The sequence below is a fragment of the Mollisia scopiformis genome (genome assembly GCF_001500285.1).
Source record: "Mollisia scopiformis unplaced genomic scaffold LY89scaffold_24, whole genome shotgun sequence".
Lineage (NCBI taxonomy): Eukaryota > Fungi > Ascomycota > Leotiomycetes > Helotiales > Mollisiaceae > Mollisia > Mollisia scopiformis.
This window is the reverse complement of record NW_017263604.1, coordinates 109,668-127,861: the sequence shown is the minus strand read 5'-3', so window position 1 is coordinate 127,861 and position 18,194 is coordinate 109,668. Positions and strand designations below refer to the sequence as shown.

Genomic DNA, 18,194 nt, shown 5'->3' with positions numbered 1-18,194 from the left:
GTTAACTTTGTGTTCAATACCACCTCATTATTACAAATGGTCGAAATCAGCATTGCAAGACTATTAACTGCCACGTGACAGTGGCAGGTACTTGATTCAACAATTGCTTTGGAACGCTGTTTCCTACTTTGATACAGAAGGTAGCAATGTTAGTTTACGGTACTCATGATTCTAACGTCGCTCTTGCTGATTCGAGGAGAAAACAAGCTTGACAAAGCTATCAATGAATCACGTGCAATGAGGTTAGCTGCATCTTCAAGGTAGATGTATTGGCCACAGCTTCCCTAGCGGCAACTTGCATGATTTCAAGATGAAATTCAAACAAAACCTTCAATGCCTATCTCACTGATCTTCTTCCATTTCCTGTTATCATCTGCCATGCAAAATAGATCACAACTGGACACTGAAGGATTGGAAGCCCTCCGTCCAACCAGTTTACCTCTAATGGAAACAACCTTCGGACCAAGTAAGCCCACTGGTGAGTAATATATAGCTGTTTGTACTGAATTTTTCTGCAGGAACTAGATGTCAACCGCATCAAACTCCAGAAGTATACGACAGCAGTCACAGACTTTCCCTACGATCCAGTAAAGTGGAAGAATAGAGCAATATGCTTCATATCGCTTGGATTCCCAGAGCTAGCTGCTGGAGACGCCTATAAATCTTTGCTCCTGTTCAAGCTTGTTTTGACAGAAAGTGAGACCTCAAGCATTGGAAGTTTGGGATGGATTCAATACGGCATGTCGCGGTGGATGGGCGACCCAAATTTGGTATACATACATGTTCTACAAGCCCGGAATATGCATTGACTATGATACAGATTCTCTGGACAACACCAGCTGAGCTATGCCGCAAACTTCTTCAGATCGATTTGCGAAAATCTCCTTACGAAACGTAAGTAGAATTTGCATATCACTCCATGCAACGAACTTATGATGTCTGAAACTTCTGCTGATGTCTATCTCACGAGAGCCCTATGCTGACAATTCTCACGGCAGACACGACATTTTACTCAGCGCCCTTTGCTATATCGGCGCCGTTCACGATGCCAAGAAATTATGCGCAGAACCGCTACGACTTTACCCTTCAGATGTAAGCTTCTCGAATTGGGTTCATAGACTGAATACTAGATATGACGCCATTGAGGCAACCGCAGGATCACAAGTCTTACAGCCTGGACTGGCATTCGAAGCAAGTCTCCGAAAGAACCAAGCATGTGGTGCTGTTCGGATGGTTCTCTATCCTTGGATCCCGAAGAAGTTCCTAGTTCGTCCACCAGAATTGATACTTCAAGTCAACAAAGATCTTGAAGAAGTTTCGAACGGATTACTGGAAGTCAAGAAGTCAACAATCGGTAATAATCTTTTGAACGCACACACAACGAACCTTGGAATTTTTGTCAGGAAGGATGTCAAGAGAAACGAAGTTGTTCTGCAATCTCCTGGTCCTCTTGGAGTCACTGCCAGGAATACTTATGCCCACATTCGCCTCTTGACGCAAACTACCTCTGACTACTGTTACAACTGTGGAGTGCTTCTGAAGAAGGTAGGACCGGACTCTGATCCCTTCAACCTGAAATGCTGCCCGCTCTACTATCGCTTCTGTTCCGGTTACTGCGCTGGAATGGCTGATGCCTTGTACCACAAACCCATGTGCGGGAAGAAAATTGGCAAATATCACCAAAGGGCAAAAGAAGCAACCACGCTCGATGTTGAATTGTCACCATTTTCGGATCTAGTCTGGCTTCGAATTTTAGCCATCCGTCTTCAACAAAGCGGCCATCCTCGACAATTCTTTCCTGGCTAAATTGTCGGCTCAGTATGGCTACGCCAAAGGCCAGTTGTTGAGTTTTGAAGCACAAGTCTTAGCTCCTATCAAAGTTGTTCAAACCTTAGGAGTCGATGTCATTGCGAACCTCGATTACGATTTCTGGGTTCTGAACATCATTTGGTACGTCTGCATAGTCTTTGGATCCGAGTGATCTGAAATGATGAAAAACGCCAATTGCTGACTATAATTCTAGGCACCGTATGCGCGACAATTGGGCCTTTCATTATTCAAACTCCAATCGCGACTCTATCGATACTGTGTCTTGCATGTCACCGTACAATTTCCTGAACCACAGCTGCGATCCCATGCTTCATGTCGACAGTGCAACTATGGGCAGGAACACTTTCAAGACCTGGTATGCGTCTAGGGATATCAAAGCTGGGGAGGAGGTCTTTATCACGTACGTCAGCTATAAGATGCCGAAGCGAGACAGGCAGATTGCTCTTGAGCCATATCTGGCTGGAAAATGTACTTGCAGCAGGTGCCAGAGTGAGGTCTGAAATGGCGATGAAGCTGAATCTACCCGTTTCCACCACTATCTGTAGTACGTCCTGGTTTAACATATTCATAATGTACTGCATAATGTACTGTCTCCAGTTTAACACTTAGGAAAATGGAAAGTCGAAGAAATAGAGAATATCTGAAGTGAAAAGAGTCTTTTTCTACAAGCTCCATAGCACATCTTTCGTAATACTTTCCTTACATAAGTAATTGACATTGTCTTTTCTAATTACCCTGAAGTAAAGCAGATTTGCGGACTCTCCACTCTGCAGCGGGTAAGTAGCGGGGTGAGAAAGTGGGGCTTCTTGGCGGAAATGCACCTAGACCTTCCTCCCAACTCAAAACTTATAAAGCCATAAACGACAACAATACATCACCATTCATGTCTTCAGCATCCCACTCAGCCAAAGCCACCAAGAAGAGTGCTTTCTCTTGTGACCAATGTCGAAAGAGGAAGGTGAGATGCGGAGGGGAGCAGCCAAGTTGTCGACGCTGCACCGTTCGCAATGATACTTGCATGTACAAATTATCGCCAACACTTTCATATACCGAGAGGCTCGAGAACAAAGTGAAAGATTTGGAAGCGCGATTGTCACAGTTCCAGCAGCTGGATAGTAAGCAAAATGGGACGAAAGATTCGTTGTCATCTTTGCATCCATGGTCACCTGATGAGAAGTCTTCATCTGATCGAGCAGAAACCTTCAAAGGGCTCAAGGTCGATGACAAGGGAGCAATAACGTACCACGGGACAACGAGCTTCTTTCAGCTTCCAACGTCAACGGATAATGGGCCATTCGATTCTGCATCTTCGGACAAGTCAGATTTGACTGCTGAGAGCATTGGACGAAGAGAAAGGCTCGTGAGAAATGCTTGGGAGCAACGCGCTTTGGAAACCCTAGCAGAGACTCCAGTACGTATTTTGGTCATCGTGTAGCTCTAAGCTCATCAATTGCCTGTGCAGGAACCTTTCCAATATCTACTGAAAGCTCATTGGTGTTGGATTCAACCACTGTTCAATTTTGTGTATCGACCAGCATTCACACGTAGGTCATAGCCTATTCAGTATAAGACAGTTATTGACTGGTGGTATTTAGGAGACATGGAAGTCCTCGGACCATATTATTCCCATACCCTACTCAACGCTATGCCCTCACATTCAGTGCGCTGGTGCAAGAACGATCAACAAATTTCACACTTGCTCGCACCGTATGAGAATGGCCAACTATTCTCTCGACAGGCGCGTACTTTAGTATTTGAAGACTTGACCCAAGGACATAGCAGTGTCCCAACTGTTCAAACATTGCTCTTGCTCAGTGCCCAAGAATGCAGTGCAGGCAACAGAACACAAGCATGGCTCTACAGTGGTATGGCGTTTCGACTGATTGAAGACATGGGTATATGTATCGATGGACAGAAATATGCCGGAAGTGTACGACTATCAGATGAAGATATTGAGATTCGCCATCGACTTTTCTGGAGTTGCTTTTTCTGGGATAAGATAATCAGTCTGTACCTTGGACGATCGCCCACCCTTCAGCACTCAAGTATCAGCCCTCCGCAAATCATGCGCAAGTTCCCGTCAATACCTGGAATTCCTAGAGATAGCTAACTTATCTGCAGTTGATGACTCCGCAGAAACCGAGCTTTGGACACCTCACGGTATTGTTTATCCTGACAATGTGGAATATCCTCCAACACAAGCCCACTCGATATCATGCTTCACCAGAATGTGCCGCCTTTCGGAGATCTTCAACCGAATCCTAATTAATATGTACGATCCGCTGGGAAGAAATACTGAAGCTGATATTCGGGATTGTGTGCTAAAGGAAGGAGAGAACCTGAAAGTCTGGTGGAACGACTTACCAAACTTTCTCCAAATCGAAGCCAAAGCACTGCCGCCACACTGTCCACCGAGTCATATAGTTACTCTCAAGTAAGCCGCAAGTTTCGGTCAAAAGAAATACTAACATTTTCAGTTGTTTGTATCACACTTTCAAGATCCTACTTTATCGTCCCATGCTCTCTCACAGGTCGAAGCAACAAGCTCCTGATCCGAACCATCTTGTCGAATGTGTTTCGTCAGCAACGACCATAATTGCAATTTTTGATCTCTTTTCCAGAACCTTTGGATACGGATACTGCATTCTGTCACTATCCTATAGTGTATATACTGCGGCTTCTATGTTTCTCTTACAAATCCAAGCAGCTGCATCTCCCGATGAACAAGCCATGAACCGACTTGCGTTCTGTATACAGTCTCTCGAGCGAATCACCTCTTACAATCCAGGCATGTAAAATTTCTTTGTCACTTGGTGGTTTGCTAACCCTCTGTGTAGTCATTGGAAGCTCTTTGCAATTGATAACGGAAGCATTATCGAAACTGGGTATAGATTTATCGAGCTCACGAATATCTACATCCACAAAGGAGTCGCAAGAAGATGTAGCACAAATCATCAATGCTGTGTATGAAGACAATGGGTCCGAAACATTCTATCTACCGTCAGGTTCAAACGAACCTGTCGATCCTCAGCTGCTGCAAGATCTTGCTCTTGAGAACTTCGAAGTGTCGCCAGAAACACTTGAAGCTTTCTCTAATCTGCATCCAATGGACCCAACATTCGGCTCCTTTCAAGACTGGAATTATACTTCTACCCAAGAATCCCAGTGACCATGACTCCGGAATTTCGTCATATAAGCGCCAACTCATGCGAGGTGCATCTCCGTATGGGGTTGCTGAGCTGCTCTCAAGACTCGGACGACTTGATCATAAACAGTAAATGTTATACCGCTAGAAAGCTACAAATATCATTAGTCTAACAGCGGTCGTTGAACACATTGGAGTCTTACCGTCAATCTCACTAATCTTGGTGTCGTACCTCTCCAGAAGACACCGACACCTTCCATCATCAACGACTTCCTGGCGCAATCTACCATACCGCTGTACTCGTTACATGAGCCTTGCATGCGAGTCTTCATATTATCAAATGGCATCGAAGCATACCTGTTGCCAATTTAGTCGAAAGGCAAACCAATTCCAGGGAGAACGACGTACACTGTCACCACCCCGCTTATGGCTCCAATCGTGAGTGTCGTCACAACTTGACCCTCCCATCTTGGCCAGCGCTTTGCCACTTGTTCTTGCATTGCTCCAAAAGTCGAGATCCTTACTGCGGAATTGGTAGCTTGTTTACTCATGACTGGAATCGCGCCTTTCCATAACGTTGAAATACCGTCCCTCTGCACGATATGCGTCATAGCACCAAAAACTCCTCTTCCTGACAGAACCCTCTGGCCCTTGGGTCCAGAATCCTTAATAAGTCTTGTCTTCAAAGCTTCTCCAGGTGTCACGACCAATAAAACCTCCACCACCCCGGCACTAAGTCCAGAGAGCACGTTCACCCAGGGACTTCTCTGACCTTGCTGTGTATGGAAGAGTTTATCCAAAAGGTCTCTCGAGGTCTCGAATGAAAAGAAACGAATGCCACTCTTCAGTGTATTGCTCATTGCCAATGCTCCACAGCCTGAGTAGAAACCTGTCCATCCAAAGGTGCGATAGGTGCTTTGAATAACGGCGATGGAAGATATACTGCCGTGAGCATGTTGCGGGAGTTGGCGGCGAGTTTTGATGAACTCTGCGGGGTACTAATTCTGGTGAGCTGGCGAGCTAAGAAGATGGGAAGCGTGTATATGATGGGGGACGTACCGTAATAATGGTTTCTGATGCTCCTGCGAAACCCCCTGCTATTATTTTGGTCGCTGCGTTTGGTTTTTCGTTGCCTGCCATTCTCCTTTCTCTAAAAGGACCGGCGATACAGTCGCTCTTTTGTAAATGGCAGTTTTGATACTTCACACAACACTCTATCTTGTATGCAGGAAAGCGCTTAGAGCACTGCGGTGTCTTCTCCGTGTCGGAAATTGGCGGAACCAGATCCTATCTTGCCTAGAATTTCCCGTACGTACTGCACTTGTTTTTTTCAGCTGTATCTAGAATTAATGGGCTCGGAAGTTGGCCGAACCCTCCACTTTTGCACATAGCAGATTTTTGCGGACATTGTCCTTTCCTTAAGATTTTGGAGTTGTAAGCGAATACAAAAGTCATTGTCAGGTAGTGAGAACGGGTCAATGCCACAAGGCTCTAGATTCACCAGCTAATCATATCACACCCTTAGCGTCATCTATTTTAACGATATAGATTCTAATAAGCATTTATCTGGTATCAAGCCCGGTTAGGCCCCCAAGGGGCCAAACGACTGACCGGGTTTGACGGTGACTCGCCACCTTTCCTCCTCTGAAGAAAACAACCTCGATAACTTAATACGCCATTCCGTCCGCCACCGCGAACAATGCTATGCGCTTGGGCGCCCGGGCACGCAGTACTTCGGTACTGTGTGCCCTGGCGTTTTGTTTTTTTTCCCCCTCTTGATAACACGAGCTTGTAATGATTTTTTGGTCGGAAGCGAGGATAAGCGAGGACGGAGGGGGAGGTAAATAAAGGGCGCCCATGCAAGTGGATTGTACCTGATCATCAACATTCCCATGTCAGCAAACATGTTTACTATTAATGTTCTGCAGTATAATTATGTATAAATTACGCTCATCTGCAGGAATGGATAGAGCCAGAAAAAAAATCGAAGCTTACAAACTCCAAAAAAGCAATGTACTGCGCGGAGAGGTGGAACTCACAGAAGTGTCTAGTCCTAATTGTACCTGGCCACAAGCCTTCTCGTTTCAATTCCTCATTACCTCACTCCCCACAAATCTTCAGCATTGCCTCTAAACACTCTCTCAAGCAGAACCTTGTCTCCATGGCACCACTCTATAACTTGCTCCATGAACGGTCTAATATCAAGCCCTTCAAACCGTGTATGAGGCCAATCCGTGGCGAACACTACCCGCTTCTTTCCTGCCACTCTCAGAAGCTCCTTTGCAACTATCTCGATGTCTTCATCCCCCACCAATCTACTAATCCTATATGGAGCCGACATCTTGACGTATATCTGCTCTTCTTGCAACAACTCGATCAAAGAATTGAAACCTGGGAGCGAGTAGGGGTCTAGTCTGCCAGAATTCAAGACTTTCTCGGCGGAAAAAGACATAGAAGGATGTCCAAAATGATCCAAGCATACTTTTAACCCTAATTTCGGTATGATCTCTGCAAGCCCCGCAACTGTATCAAGAGATACGTACAGCTGTAAAACCCAATCAAATTGTCGGATGAGGTTTGCATACTGTTCCAAGATGGAAGCCAGTTCTTCCATTCCCAATTTTTTGCCGACAGATTGTAAATTAACTCTGACCCCTCGAACTCCAAGTTTGTGCCACTCCTCCAACGTCAAAATTGTCGTTGTGGCTGGGTCGAAAGCTACTACGGCGCGTGCTCGATGAGGACCAAGTTGGCGGAGAGCGTTGAGCATGCAGCTGTTGTCAAAGCCGTAAATCGAGGGTTGGACTAGGACAATGTTTTGTATGCCAACACTGGATTCGAATCTTAAAGCTTCGGAGAGGAGGTGAGATTGGGGAACGTATTGGGCATCGGGGGATAATGGGTACTGGATAGGGTCTATGATGTGCATGTGGCTATCCCATGACTTTGGTGGGATCTTTCGAAGGAGGTTATGTTTCGGTGATGGCTGTATCTGAAATCTCTCGAAATTGTGCAGTGAGTGACGCCAGGAAATTCTAGGCAGGTGGAAGAAACACCGTCGAAGAAGGCTTGAAAAAAAGGTTGTGATATGATTGAGACTGAAGGACAACATGCTGAATAGGATCACCTTCGTGATTGATCAAACAATAACACATCTAGATAGACATCGAAGAAAAGAGGAATACATCGAGTGTTCAGGAAAGAAATGCCATTTTGAAAAATCAAGACTACTTGATGCTCCCACTTTCATCGTTGCTTCGATGCACCGGCTTACCTTCGGATTTACCCACCCGTATCAATTTCAAAATCTGCTGAAAATTATTGAGACCGAAGTCTTGTGGGACAAAAAGATAATAATGCCAAGTCCTCTCCACTTTCGTTCGGAAGTTGACCGAGCCTAACCCATGCTTGTCTGCAGTGCAGATCACAACCAACAATCCGCCACAGCGCACTAAAATAAGAACCCACAACCAGCTCGCTCAACTTCTTGAACTATCCCCACTGCTCGTAGTACAACGGAGCCTCGCACATTGTGGCGTTTTCGATTGTTCGTCTTGGGAAATCAGGAGATATTGATTATCTGGAGCAAGAGGCGTCCTCCTCCACAAGCTCCACAGAACCTCTTTCGTGGGGTATGAGCTCGACCCCGCTTCATCCAACATAAAAGTCCAAAACCGTGCCCATTTCAATTCTCCACATCCTCAGAATTACAACTTGCGGTTATTCTTCAGGTCCCGGAATTCAAAATGCTCGACATTAACTATTACTATGTCTTTACAATTATCGTTATTGCCTCTGGTGGAATACCTAAAGGTAAATCTCAACCTTCCACCTAGAGTTCTGGATATCTGACTTTGCCAGGTTACGACGAAGACGGATTCAGCGCTTCGATAGGATTGAAATCTTTCAAAAATGATTACGATCTCAACGCCTCCCAATGGAAGAACAACGCATCAGGACTAGCAAATCGCCAAGCAAACATCACCTCATTCGGGGTACTCGGCGCTGCATTTGGTTCAATACTTGCGCTCATGCTCACTGACCGATTTGGACGTCTGCGATGCTGGCGGTTCTTCGTTGTTTTGTGGGGTAGTGGTATCTTGATGCAGATCTTTTCTTCTGGCATTATCGGCTTTATGCTCTTCGCGAGAATATGGGGAGGTTTGGGTGCTGGTGGTTTGACTGTCGTTGCTCCTCTGTATCTTTCTGAAGTGGCACCTGCTAGGTCGAGAGGGATGATTGTTAGCATCTATATGGTCTTGCTACTCTCATTCCTATCGTTAGGTAAGAAATATGATCGTTTTATGAGTGCATTCTCAGACTGACTTGGTGGACCAGGCTTTTTCATCAACTATGCCGCAAGTGCCAAGATGCCTGCCACTCCAACGCAATATCGTCTTGTACAAGCAATTCCTCTGATTCCTGTCGGCATCGCATTCATCGGATCGTTCTTCCTGTCAGACACCCCACGATGGCTCGCATCGAAAGACCGCGGTGATGAGGCATTGCACGCACTTTCTCGGCTACGTCGGACTGGAAAGAATGACTTTGAGCTCTCTTATGAATATGAAGAGATCCAAGAGCAGATTAGAGCGAAGCAGCAAACTCTTTCACATGTTCCAGTATGGACGATCATCAAGGAGATCGCCACAATTTCCACCTATCGAGAACGATTCCTGCTCGCTATCTTCATGCAAACGGTTGCTCAATGGAGCGGAGGAAATGGGATTACTTACTATATTCCTCAAGTAAGTGCTGAAACTTTCACTTGACTTGAATATAGCTGCTGAGTTTTAATAGATCTTTGTGTATGCTGGCGTTACCGGCGGCAATACATCTTTAATCACATCCGGAGCCTACGGCATCGTAAAGCTTGTCTTTACCCTCATTTTCACTTGGGGATTGATCGACGTATTCGGACGACGCAGATGCATGCTCACGGGCATCGGCCTCCAATGCATCACTCACGTCTGGATGGCCATCTACATGTCAATCTTCGTTTCCTCCCATTACAAGTCCGCTTCTGAGGCAGCTATTGCCTCGGTATTTATCTACGCGGTGGGATGGTCCATCGGACTTTGCACAGTTCAGTATCTCTACGGAACAGAAATCTTCCCGACTCGAATCCGCAGTGTTTGTTACGCGAGTAATATGGCTTTACATTGGTTCTTCCAATTTGCAGTTGTTCGGGTGACGCCGAACATGTTTGTTAGTTTCAATGTTTGGGGCGCGTATGTCTTTTGGGCTTTGATTTGCTTTATTGGGTTTGTGATTCTGGGTCTCTGGGCTCCGGAGACGAAGGGTGTGCCGTTGGAAAGAATGGAAGAGCTTTTTGCTGGACGTTGGTGGATGGGGTGGAAAGCGAGGGTAGATTTGACGCAATTACCCACTGGAGAAAAGTTTGTAGATGGGGTTAAGGAGAAGAGCACTGCTACAGAGATTGGAAAAGTGTAGTCAGCACTGAAATTTCGTAGACACGGGGAAACCAGCCTCTGAAAATTAAGCGAGGTATATTCACTACTCCCAATCAAAATTCAACAGCCTCGGTGACAGCTATGGCCTTCGTCTCTTGGATATATTGTGCTAGGTAGTGTAAATTCTACAAGATAAGGTAATGCCTAAGATTAGATTGGCTACCATCCGATGATGGATTTCAAGCTTTCGAGTCGTTCATCGAGCTCAGGCTATAACCATCAAAGACCACCGGACTGAACGACGAAAGTCGCAGCTCATTAAAGCCTAGCCGTAGTCTGGTATGATGATAATATCAAAAACGCATGTTCATCTGATTACAAACATCTAGGCGGCCGGCGATCACTAATCTTCGGCTCAGCTTGCCAGTCACATGGGTGATGAAATATCAAGAAATGTAATGCGGCAAGCATAGTGGTACAAGAACTACCCGTCGGATTGATTAGATGAGATACTTGAGTGCAGAGTTTGAGTGAGATAAGAAATACCAGCAAGCTTCAAATAATGATAGGCGCCCATGAGTTTTTTCGAGCAGAACCAAGACCACTCCCTCAGTATACAAGCTTCTCAACAGTTCCTGTACAACAAATTTAACTACAATCTTCATCACTTTCAACACAATGGCAATCACGAAAGTACTCCTTACCGGCGCTTCTGGTTACATGTCAGTGATGCAATTCGAGTCTTTGCGTAACCTACATCTCGCTAACTCGTTTCAGTGGAGGTGCTGTATTAGCTCAGATACTCAAGTCCAACCATGATGATGTTAGGATTTCAGCACTGGTCAGATCCTCTGAGCATGCAGATATCATCCGAAATCTCGGTGTAGAGTCAATACTGTTCAAAGGCCTCGATCAGCTCGACCTGATCAAAGCTTCAGCCAGTGAACACGACCGTTGGTGTCTCTTACATTCGCAATCTATGTTACTAATAGTTCCTCGTAGTCGTTATCAGTTGTGCATCTGCGATGGATCTTCCTTCTTGTCTCGCTTTGGTAGAAGGTTTGGCTCAACGCAGAGCCAGCACCGGAACTGATGTTCATTACATCCATGTACGAGTACATATTCTCTGACCAAGAACATATACTGACAGCATTTACAGACATCTGGGACCTTAAACTTCGGAGATCATCCAATCACTGGCAAATCATTCCTCGGCATACGAACCGACAAAGACGACATTTTCAGCTGGGAAAAAGAGACTCAGGATGACTGGCTGCTGAGAAAAGTCGATATCGGTATCACAGAAGCAGGATTGAGATTCGGTGTAAAGACTTACATTGTGAATCCACCAATTATATGTAAGTGACACCCTCATTTTCAAAGCAAAGGTTTCGAACTGAACTTTGGATATTTAGATGGAATTGGTAATGGGCCGATTCATAAGCAATCGTTGCAGATACCTGCGCTGATAAATTTGTCGCTTGGGTTTAAGCAAGCGGTAGTCCTTGGTGATGGACACGGTGTAAGACTCAATCAAATGTATTCAATATCATGTGGCTCGTGGTTGATAATACTTTTAGATATGGACTATTATTCATATCTCAGATGCTGCGAGGCTGTACGACGTGATTCTCCAGAAGTTTCTCCAGAAGCAACCCATCGACTCAGGTAGAAAAGGATATTACTTTGTAGAAGCTGGAGAAACGACGTGGAAAATCATCTCACAAGCAATAGCTCGTGCTGGACATTCGCAGGGTCTTTTCGCTTCGGCGGAGCTGAAGCAGTTGTCTCCCGAGACTTTTGTCGAGAGCTTGGGTATTCCGTTTCTCAATGCTGGAATGGTTGAAGTGATTTGGGGGTCTAAGTAGGTTGTAGATTTTGATTTATGAACAGCATCACTGACTGAGATGTAGTTCACGCATTAAAGGGATCAAGAGCAGGGAGCTGGGTTGGAGACCTGAGGTACCTATTGGAATATTTGCAGATTCAATTGTGGAGGATTTCAATATCATCTCTCAAAATGTATCAGCGTAGGACAGCTTCTGTTTCGAGGTCTCGTAGAAGTCATTGGCGGCTTCTGGTTGTATGGAGGGCGCTGTAGATTCTATGGTACTCAAAGTACCTCGCGTTTAACTACCCTGTCTTTCATTTGAGACTATTTTTTTCTGCGGTACAAAAGGAAAAACTTTTTGCAATGATCGAAAGATATTAAGCTATGATGACTGGCCTTCGAAATGCGCGTTTACGGCGGACGTCAATGTTAAAACAGTCACGTAAGAGACTTGATCAATTTGAAATTATCTCAAAGTTCTCGTTACCAGCATTTTATTCTGCACAAATACACCTTGTAAAGCACTTCACCTCAGCTCATCAATTCTCTCTCCGAAGCCCTCAATTTTCATGACGCAGATTTGCACGCCGAGCGACCTCATCCTTGACGATTCCCACATTCCATGAAAGATACACCTCCGAAAACACAAGCCCATCATACGCCTCTGAGTCCGTTCCATTCATAATCGTAAAAACCATAAGACGAGGAGCCAGCACCGGCTCCGCATCACCCTTAATGTAATAGCTAACCATCAATTCTCCAATGACAGTATAGAGAGCCTTTTCTCCCTCCGTTTCATCAATAACTTGAAGATATCGGGGCTCCATGCTAGCTTTTTCAAATTTTCCGAACACCAGTTTCATCATCGCCTTGATATCATTTGCGCCGTGGAACGTGGCGGCGTTGTCGTGGAAGATTGCGTCGGGGCTGTAGTATTTTGTGTTGGGATAGAGTAGGCGGAAATCAGAAGTGACTTCGGAGATGTAGTCCTCGAGGTATTTCAGAGGTCGTATCTTGCGGGTCGATTGATCCCAAGGGCCGTGGTGTCGGTGCACTGTGATTGGCATTCTGATATTGGTGATATAGGGGCTTCAGCTGGTGCGAAAGGGTTGGTTTGCTTAGAAGTCACAGTACGGAGACGGCACATATAAAAGCAATGCAAGTGGCAGCAAGAATGGATGGAATATGATTATCCATTAATCATAGACTCTCAATATTATCTATCTTCCGCTCACATATCATTAATCATGATGTTACTGCCGGGTGACATTGATATGAATAATCGAAAGGATCACGATGACAGGAATGGGTCCCCACTTAGTACCTTACAGTCTCATCAAATTTCAGATGTACCGGGTCTGTCGCAGTAGACATGTTCACTAATAATATACTTTATACTATGCCAGTTGTTAGCCCGAGTACGGTGTGGCACGTTTAGCAAATACTAGAAGCGAGGATTATATATCGCTCCAGAGGAGAAATCTCGATATTCAGCGAACAATTTTTTGGATTATTATTTGGAATCATGGTAGATTATTTTTCGAATAAGCCATTTACTACTCGTCGGCCATTCAAAGGAATTATGCTTTCGCGATATCGTTAAAACTGTCCTCACCACTCCCCTCTCGCTTAATCTCGCTTAACCCTCCTATTCACCAAAAACCCACAAAAAAATCTCATAGCTCTCTGTTTACCTCGGAAAGAACGCGCTGCGCTTCACCGAGACCCAGAGTACGCCCTTAAATCTGCCTCCAAGACGGAATAACGAATACAATAGGCCCTCGCTCTGTCTAACCGCTCTTGATTAACCCGTGTCAAACGCCCACAGGGATACGTTGAAGCTCGTGACGGAGGCAGCGGCATATCGAAAAATTCTTTTGTTTCATTATCAGTGTTGATCAACGCACCTGAGTACCAATCCTGAAATTAACTATTGGAAGTGATATCATGAGAGCAAGTCACTGAAGTTAGCATGCCACAAAATGTTGGAAGCTGCTGAATATTGGTCTAATTGGTGTTGTAATTGGAATGATGTGTACCTAGACAAAATGTGGCAAGGGTGCTGACAGGATCTTCGAAACTACTAGTCCATCGGTTAAATAGCAATCCAACTTTCCACCCTGATGTTGGTATTCGGCACCATGCCGTGCAGCAGTGCATAAAGGGCTGACGATGGCAGTTGGTACATGTCGGCAGTTCATTTTGTGTTTCAACAACTGAAATATACAGACATCTCTCATTCTACGATGGATCACTATATCGATAGCAAGCGGTGCGTCCTCTGTACCCGAATTTATCTATGGAGGTAATTTTCAACCAGTAAATGCTTATATTCAGCTCCCTTGGTTTTGTTCATGATTATACAATTGTAACCATGGATAGAACGACATCAGCAATGGACTCAAAGTTCAAACTTTCAGAGGTAAAATCAAGAGAGGACTTCGACGAGATCACGCGCGTCATATGGGATGCATTTGAACATCCCTTGAATCCCTTCCTGCGAATCATGTTCTATCTTAAATCCGACGGGCCGGAACATCGTACCATAGCGAAGGCAGCTTGTTCGCAAGGTCTATTTGAGATACACTCGGGAGATGCAAGCAGCCGCTGGGTCAAAATCAACGAGCTAGGTACTGGCAAGATGACAGCATGCGCTAATTGGAACCTCCACGAAACAAACCCATATGAGCTCCCGGAAGATCCTCCGATTGCTACTTGGTGGCCTGAAGGGGAGGGGAGGAACTTCGCGACGAAGTTTTACACGCAATGCGTGTCTCACAAACCGACCATGTACAATAAACCACATCTTTGTATGTTCTCCGTTTTCCCCTCTTTGGAAATCTCGAGAAATGAATGCTCACAAATTTGTTCCAAGATCTCAACATTTCGGCCACTATGCCAACCTTTCAACGAAAAGGTGTGGGCGGCATGCTTGTGGAATGGGGTTTGAAGTGGGCTGATGAGATGGGTCTTGAGTCTTTTACAGAAGCAACACAAGTAGGAAAACCGCTGTATGAGCATTATGGATTCTCTGTTATCGATGTCATTACGGTGGATAAGACGAGCATGGCTATTGAGAATCCAAGCGAAGAGTGGAAAGAGTTGGAAAGGAGGCTGTTGCCCAATATACAGTGCGTATTAGTGAAACATGAAGACCTCGAAGTTGCTCATAATTGAATAGGTACATTATGCGAAGGCCAGCTAGTAGTAAACCTGGTGGAAAAGCCATGAAATGAATGTCCAAGGAAGAGGAGACAATTCAAGCCATTTCAAAATCAATCTCAACCCAAAGGTGCTAGCTAGTGCTATTATGGCTAATTACATAAAAATTCCCGTTTACTGCAGAAATATCTTGTACAACATGAAACAATTTTCCCTTTCTCGAGTGCCATATGGGGTTAGTAAGCTTGCTGCTCTTGCTCAGGCGCTAATCACCCTCGGCTCACCTGACACCTTGAAGCCATTCTCCAAAGACTAATCATAAAATAGGCCGGAGTTGATCTATCGGGAAAGCAATGTCAAATTCATTACTCCTCCACTTTGAAATTCCTAACGGTGTATCCACCGTTGGCCATACGTCGTCACACAATGCTCACACAATCACAATCTCCCGCTCTTCCCCTTCACGAAACCTCCTCTCTGCCTCTTTTCCAAACAAAACCCCAACCCCTACCCTCTGAAACCTCCTCCACTTAACACACTGCAAAAACAGCACATTAAAAGCGGCATGCCAAGGAACCACATACCCAAACTGAAAGCCGCCTTGGTTCCACCCCATGGTCGAGGCATGGAGAGCCAAAATCTGACATTCATTTTCGTGTAACCAGTATAGGGTTTGGAAATCAGGATGTTCGAAGGAAGCCCAGCCACTTATTTCTTTTAGACTTTTTGACGATGGTGTGAGGCGCTCGATGTCATTGTTATCGGGCTGTAGGGAGGGGAGACAGACGAAACGGATTGTTGGAATCTGAGGCGGTGAAGATGTTTTTGTTTTCCTGCTGTAGTATTTCCGGAAATCGTCTACGCCACCTAAGGGATCGTACTTCTCGGGTAGATCCCGTAAGTCGTCTAAGTTGTGAAAATTTCCTTCGATGAGAATACGTTGCAAGTGGCCTCGTAATACCAAGTGCGCATTTATCATGTTGTTCACGCTGAAGATGGTGCCAGTAAGGCATTCATTAGTCGAGGAAGTTGCGGACAGCAATGGAGCATCGGGCTCATCAGAATACATCTCAGATGCATCTCCTCGAGTTCCAGACAAAGAAAGCTCCACGCTATTTGGAGTAATCAGTTTGATGAATGTGCATGCCGGCGTTGTATTGCTTCTTCCCTCAGTAAGGCGATTCCAGGAAACTCGCCCAGTTATTGAGGCCCAAGACCATGTTGGCGCTCCTTCGATCCGTTGGTTGATGCTGCATGGATTCTTATGCTGCCACAAAAGGCCAACGTGTAAGTCGTCGGGCCATAGACCACATGCATACTCACCAGTGGCAGCTAAGTTGGAAGAAGAGGGTAATTTCCTCGAAGTTGCATGACTCTTTTTCATAGCTCGACCATATTCCAACGCAATACCAGAAAGTGCTTTGATCCTATCCTGGGCTGGATTCGTGAGACTTAGCGCAGAATAGACTTCGACAACGGTGTACCAGAGATCGGAAATGTTTGAGCTATCGAAATCGAAGAGACGTTTGAGAATCAGGGGGAGAGGATCATCTCTCGCGATTTCGATTTTCAATGATTCGCCACAAATATTTCTTGGGTCTCGAGATTGGCATTCAATCAGTGTTCCGAAGGGAGTGAAACAAACTATCCTTCTGCTAAGGAGCCATTCTTGAAATACCCATCCGCGTTGAAGTAGCTCACTGCTCCGAATTGTTTCTCTGTATACTTTGCTGAGATTCCGCTCAGGATAGAGATAAAAGTAGCCACGTTGCACTCCAGACTTGTCTCGATAAGGGAGGCGCACAATTCGTCGGATATCGTAGCTTTTAGTCGGACATAGTCCTTCTTCGACTGAGCCGGAAGTAGCTGCCAATGTCAAGATAGATCTTTGATAGTATTGAGCCATTTTAAAAGATTCTCTGTTCCAGTCATCGTAGTTATCTCCTTTCTGGATGATGCATAGAGAGTCAATCCATAGATAACGGACGCCAAGTCCTCGGGTGACTGAAATAGCATCTTGAAAGATTTTCGAAAGACAAGAAACATCCACCTCTTTTTGCCGATCAGCAAGATTAGACATCGTAGTGATGCATAGCTCGGTGCTTGAATTCCAGCGATGGCTAAGCGTGACGTATGTGCCTCTCAGATCACTAGTCTCTTGGAGCACGATCTTGCCTCCTTTAATTTCGATGCAGCGAGTTGGCAGTGGAGCATCACGGGCGTCGATGTCCTCTGTTCCCGACAGAATTTTGCAGCATCCAGGATGCTTCAAACATCTATCTAACCAATTTCTAACTCCCTGGAGGCGCTCATCAGAGACGCTTTTTCCGCCGTAATATCTTCCGACGACATCCCCATTAATTGCGGCACAACTTCCTGTCCAGACTAGTTAAATATGGTACTGGCACCTAGGCGCTTCAATGGCCACTTACCTGGGTCTGCAGCCACATGAAATACGAAATCATCCACCGTAGACGGAAAGAAGTACTCTCGAGTTCCAATCCCCACCTTAAGCCGGTCTATCTTCAACCCATCATCGAGTGTGGCCTCCTCGTCACCCGACCGAAACATCTCAAAATGAACCCATAGAGGGTTTCCCTTAGTTCTTTCTTCCGCCGACTTTGCTTGCTCTTCTAGGTAATTCATCAATACTGAGCAAAACCCGCAGCCTGACGCGACTGCTTGCCGGACATTGGCTAGCCGGTAGCCTTGTTGTTGAAGTCTTCTATTTCGAGGCCTGGCAAAGCTCTGGATATTGAATTTTCTGCATGAGGAACACAAGTCCATGGTTTGACTGTGTTGGTTTGTTGTT

At 45.4% G+C, this 18,194-nt stretch overlaps 9 protein-coding genes across 9 annotated transcripts; 5 read left to right on the top strand and 4 right to left on the bottom strand.

Annotated features, from left to right (window-relative positions):
- Positions 1–333: 333 nt before the first annotated feature.
- LY89DRAFT_786692 (uncharacterized protein) lies at positions 334–2,330 on the top strand (the record flags this gene model as incomplete). The annotated part of the gene is made up of 6 exons (XM_018223009.1): positions 334–466; positions 526–770; positions 821–894; positions 999–1,545; positions 1,820–1,950; positions 2,024–2,330. 6 exons carry the CDS (start codon positions 334–336, stop codon positions 2,328–2,330), a joined length of 1,437 nt encoding a protein of 478 aa, XP_018065391.1.
- Positions 2,331–2,713: 383 nt separating this feature from the next.
- LY89DRAFT_700358 (C6 transcription factor) lies at positions 2,714–4,999 on the top strand (the record flags this gene model as incomplete). Its single annotated transcript, XM_018217115.1, has 6 exons — positions 2,714–3,241; positions 3,293–3,374; positions 3,426–3,899; positions 3,952–4,264; positions 4,308–4,618; positions 4,668–4,999. The coding sequence occupies 6 exons, from the start codon at positions 2,714–2,716 to the stop codon at positions 4,997–4,999; spliced, it is 2,040 nt and encodes a 679-aa protein (XP_018065390.1).
- A 35-nt stretch (positions 5,000–5,034) lies between these two features.
- LY89DRAFT_722904 (mitochondrial tricarboxylate transporter) lies at positions 5,035–6,313 on the bottom strand (the record flags this gene model as incomplete). Its single annotated transcript, XM_018218768.1, has 4 exons — positions 6,035–6,313; positions 5,384–5,973; positions 5,179–5,332; positions 5,035–5,127 (listed from the first exon to the last, which is right to left on the bottom strand). The coding sequence occupies exons 1-4, from the start codon at positions 6,113–6,115 to the stop codon at positions 5,035–5,037; spliced, it is 918 nt and encodes a 305-aa protein (XP_018065389.1). The 5' UTR covers positions 6,116–6,313.
- A 757-nt stretch (positions 6,314–7,070) lies between these two features.
- LY89DRAFT_722903 (putative TIM barrel metal-dependent hydrolase) lies at positions 7,071–7,904 on the bottom strand (the record flags this gene model as incomplete). The annotated part of the gene is made up of 1 exon (XM_018218767.1): positions 7,071–7,904. The coding sequence occupies one exon, from the start codon at positions 7,902–7,904 to the stop codon at positions 7,071–7,073; it is 834 nt and encodes a 277-aa protein (XP_018065388.1).
- Positions 7,905–8,485: 581 nt separating this feature from the next.
- LY89DRAFT_654671 (general substrate transporter) lies at positions 8,486–10,434 on the top strand. Its single transcript, XM_018212312.1, has 4 exons — positions 8,486–8,788; positions 8,837–9,259; positions 9,314–9,723; positions 9,776–10,434. The coding sequence occupies exons 1-4, from the start codon at positions 8,722–8,724 to the stop codon at positions 10,427–10,429; spliced, it is 1,554 nt and encodes a 517-aa protein (XP_018065387.1). The 5' UTR covers positions 8,486–8,721; the 3' UTR covers positions 10,430–10,434.
- A 633-nt stretch (positions 10,435–11,067) lies between these two features.
- Positions 11,068–12,423, top strand: LY89DRAFT_739246 (NAD(P)-binding protein; the record flags this gene model as incomplete). The annotated part of the gene is made up of 7 exons (XM_018220447.1): positions 11,068–11,111; positions 11,167–11,342; positions 11,392–11,498; positions 11,549–11,747; positions 11,805–11,911; positions 11,970–12,253; positions 12,303–12,423. The coding sequence occupies 7 exons, from the start codon at positions 11,068–11,070 to the stop codon at positions 12,421–12,423; spliced, it is 1,038 nt and encodes a 345-aa protein (XP_018065386.1).
- Positions 12,424–12,780: 357 nt separating this feature from the next.
- Positions 12,781–13,287, bottom strand: LY89DRAFT_739245 (uncharacterized protein; the record flags this gene model as incomplete). The annotated part of the gene is made up of 1 exon (XM_018220446.1): positions 12,781–13,287. One exon carries the CDS (start codon positions 13,285–13,287, stop codon positions 12,781–12,783), a length of 507 nt encoding a protein of 168 aa, XP_018065385.1.
- A 1,328-nt stretch (positions 13,288–14,615) lies between these two features.
- Positions 14,616–15,397, top strand: LY89DRAFT_594970 (uncharacterized protein; the record flags this gene model as incomplete). The annotated part of the gene is made up of 2 exons (XM_018209834.1): positions 14,616–15,030; positions 15,096–15,397. 2 exons carry the CDS (start codon positions 14,616–14,618, stop codon positions 15,395–15,397), a joined length of 717 nt encoding a protein of 238 aa, XP_018065384.1.
- A 415-nt stretch (positions 15,398–15,812) lies between these two features.
- On the bottom strand, positions 15,813–17,953 carry LY89DRAFT_739243 (HET-domain-containing protein; the record flags this gene model as incomplete). Its single annotated transcript, XM_018220445.1, has 2 exons — positions 15,813–17,758; positions 17,815–17,953. The coding sequence occupies 2 exons, from the start codon at positions 17,951–17,953 to the stop codon at positions 15,813–15,815; spliced, it is 2,085 nt and encodes a 694-aa protein (XP_018065383.1).
- Between the last annotated feature and the right edge of the window lie 241 nt (positions 17,954–18,194).

Bases quoted from the DNA above. Each gene is read 5' to 3' on its own strand.
- LY89DRAFT_654671 (XM_018212312.1), top strand. From the start codon at position 8,722: ATGCTCGACATTAACTATTACTATGTCTTTACAATTATCGTTATTGCC. The intron at 8,789-8,836 runs GTAAATCTCAAC...TGACTTTGCCAG, and splicing joins CTCTGGTGGAATACCTAAAG to GTTACGACGAAGACGGATTC. The intron at 9,724-9,775 runs GTAAGTGCTGAA...GAGTTTTAATAG, and splicing joins TTACTTACTATATTCCTCAA to ATCTTTGTGTATGCTGGCGT.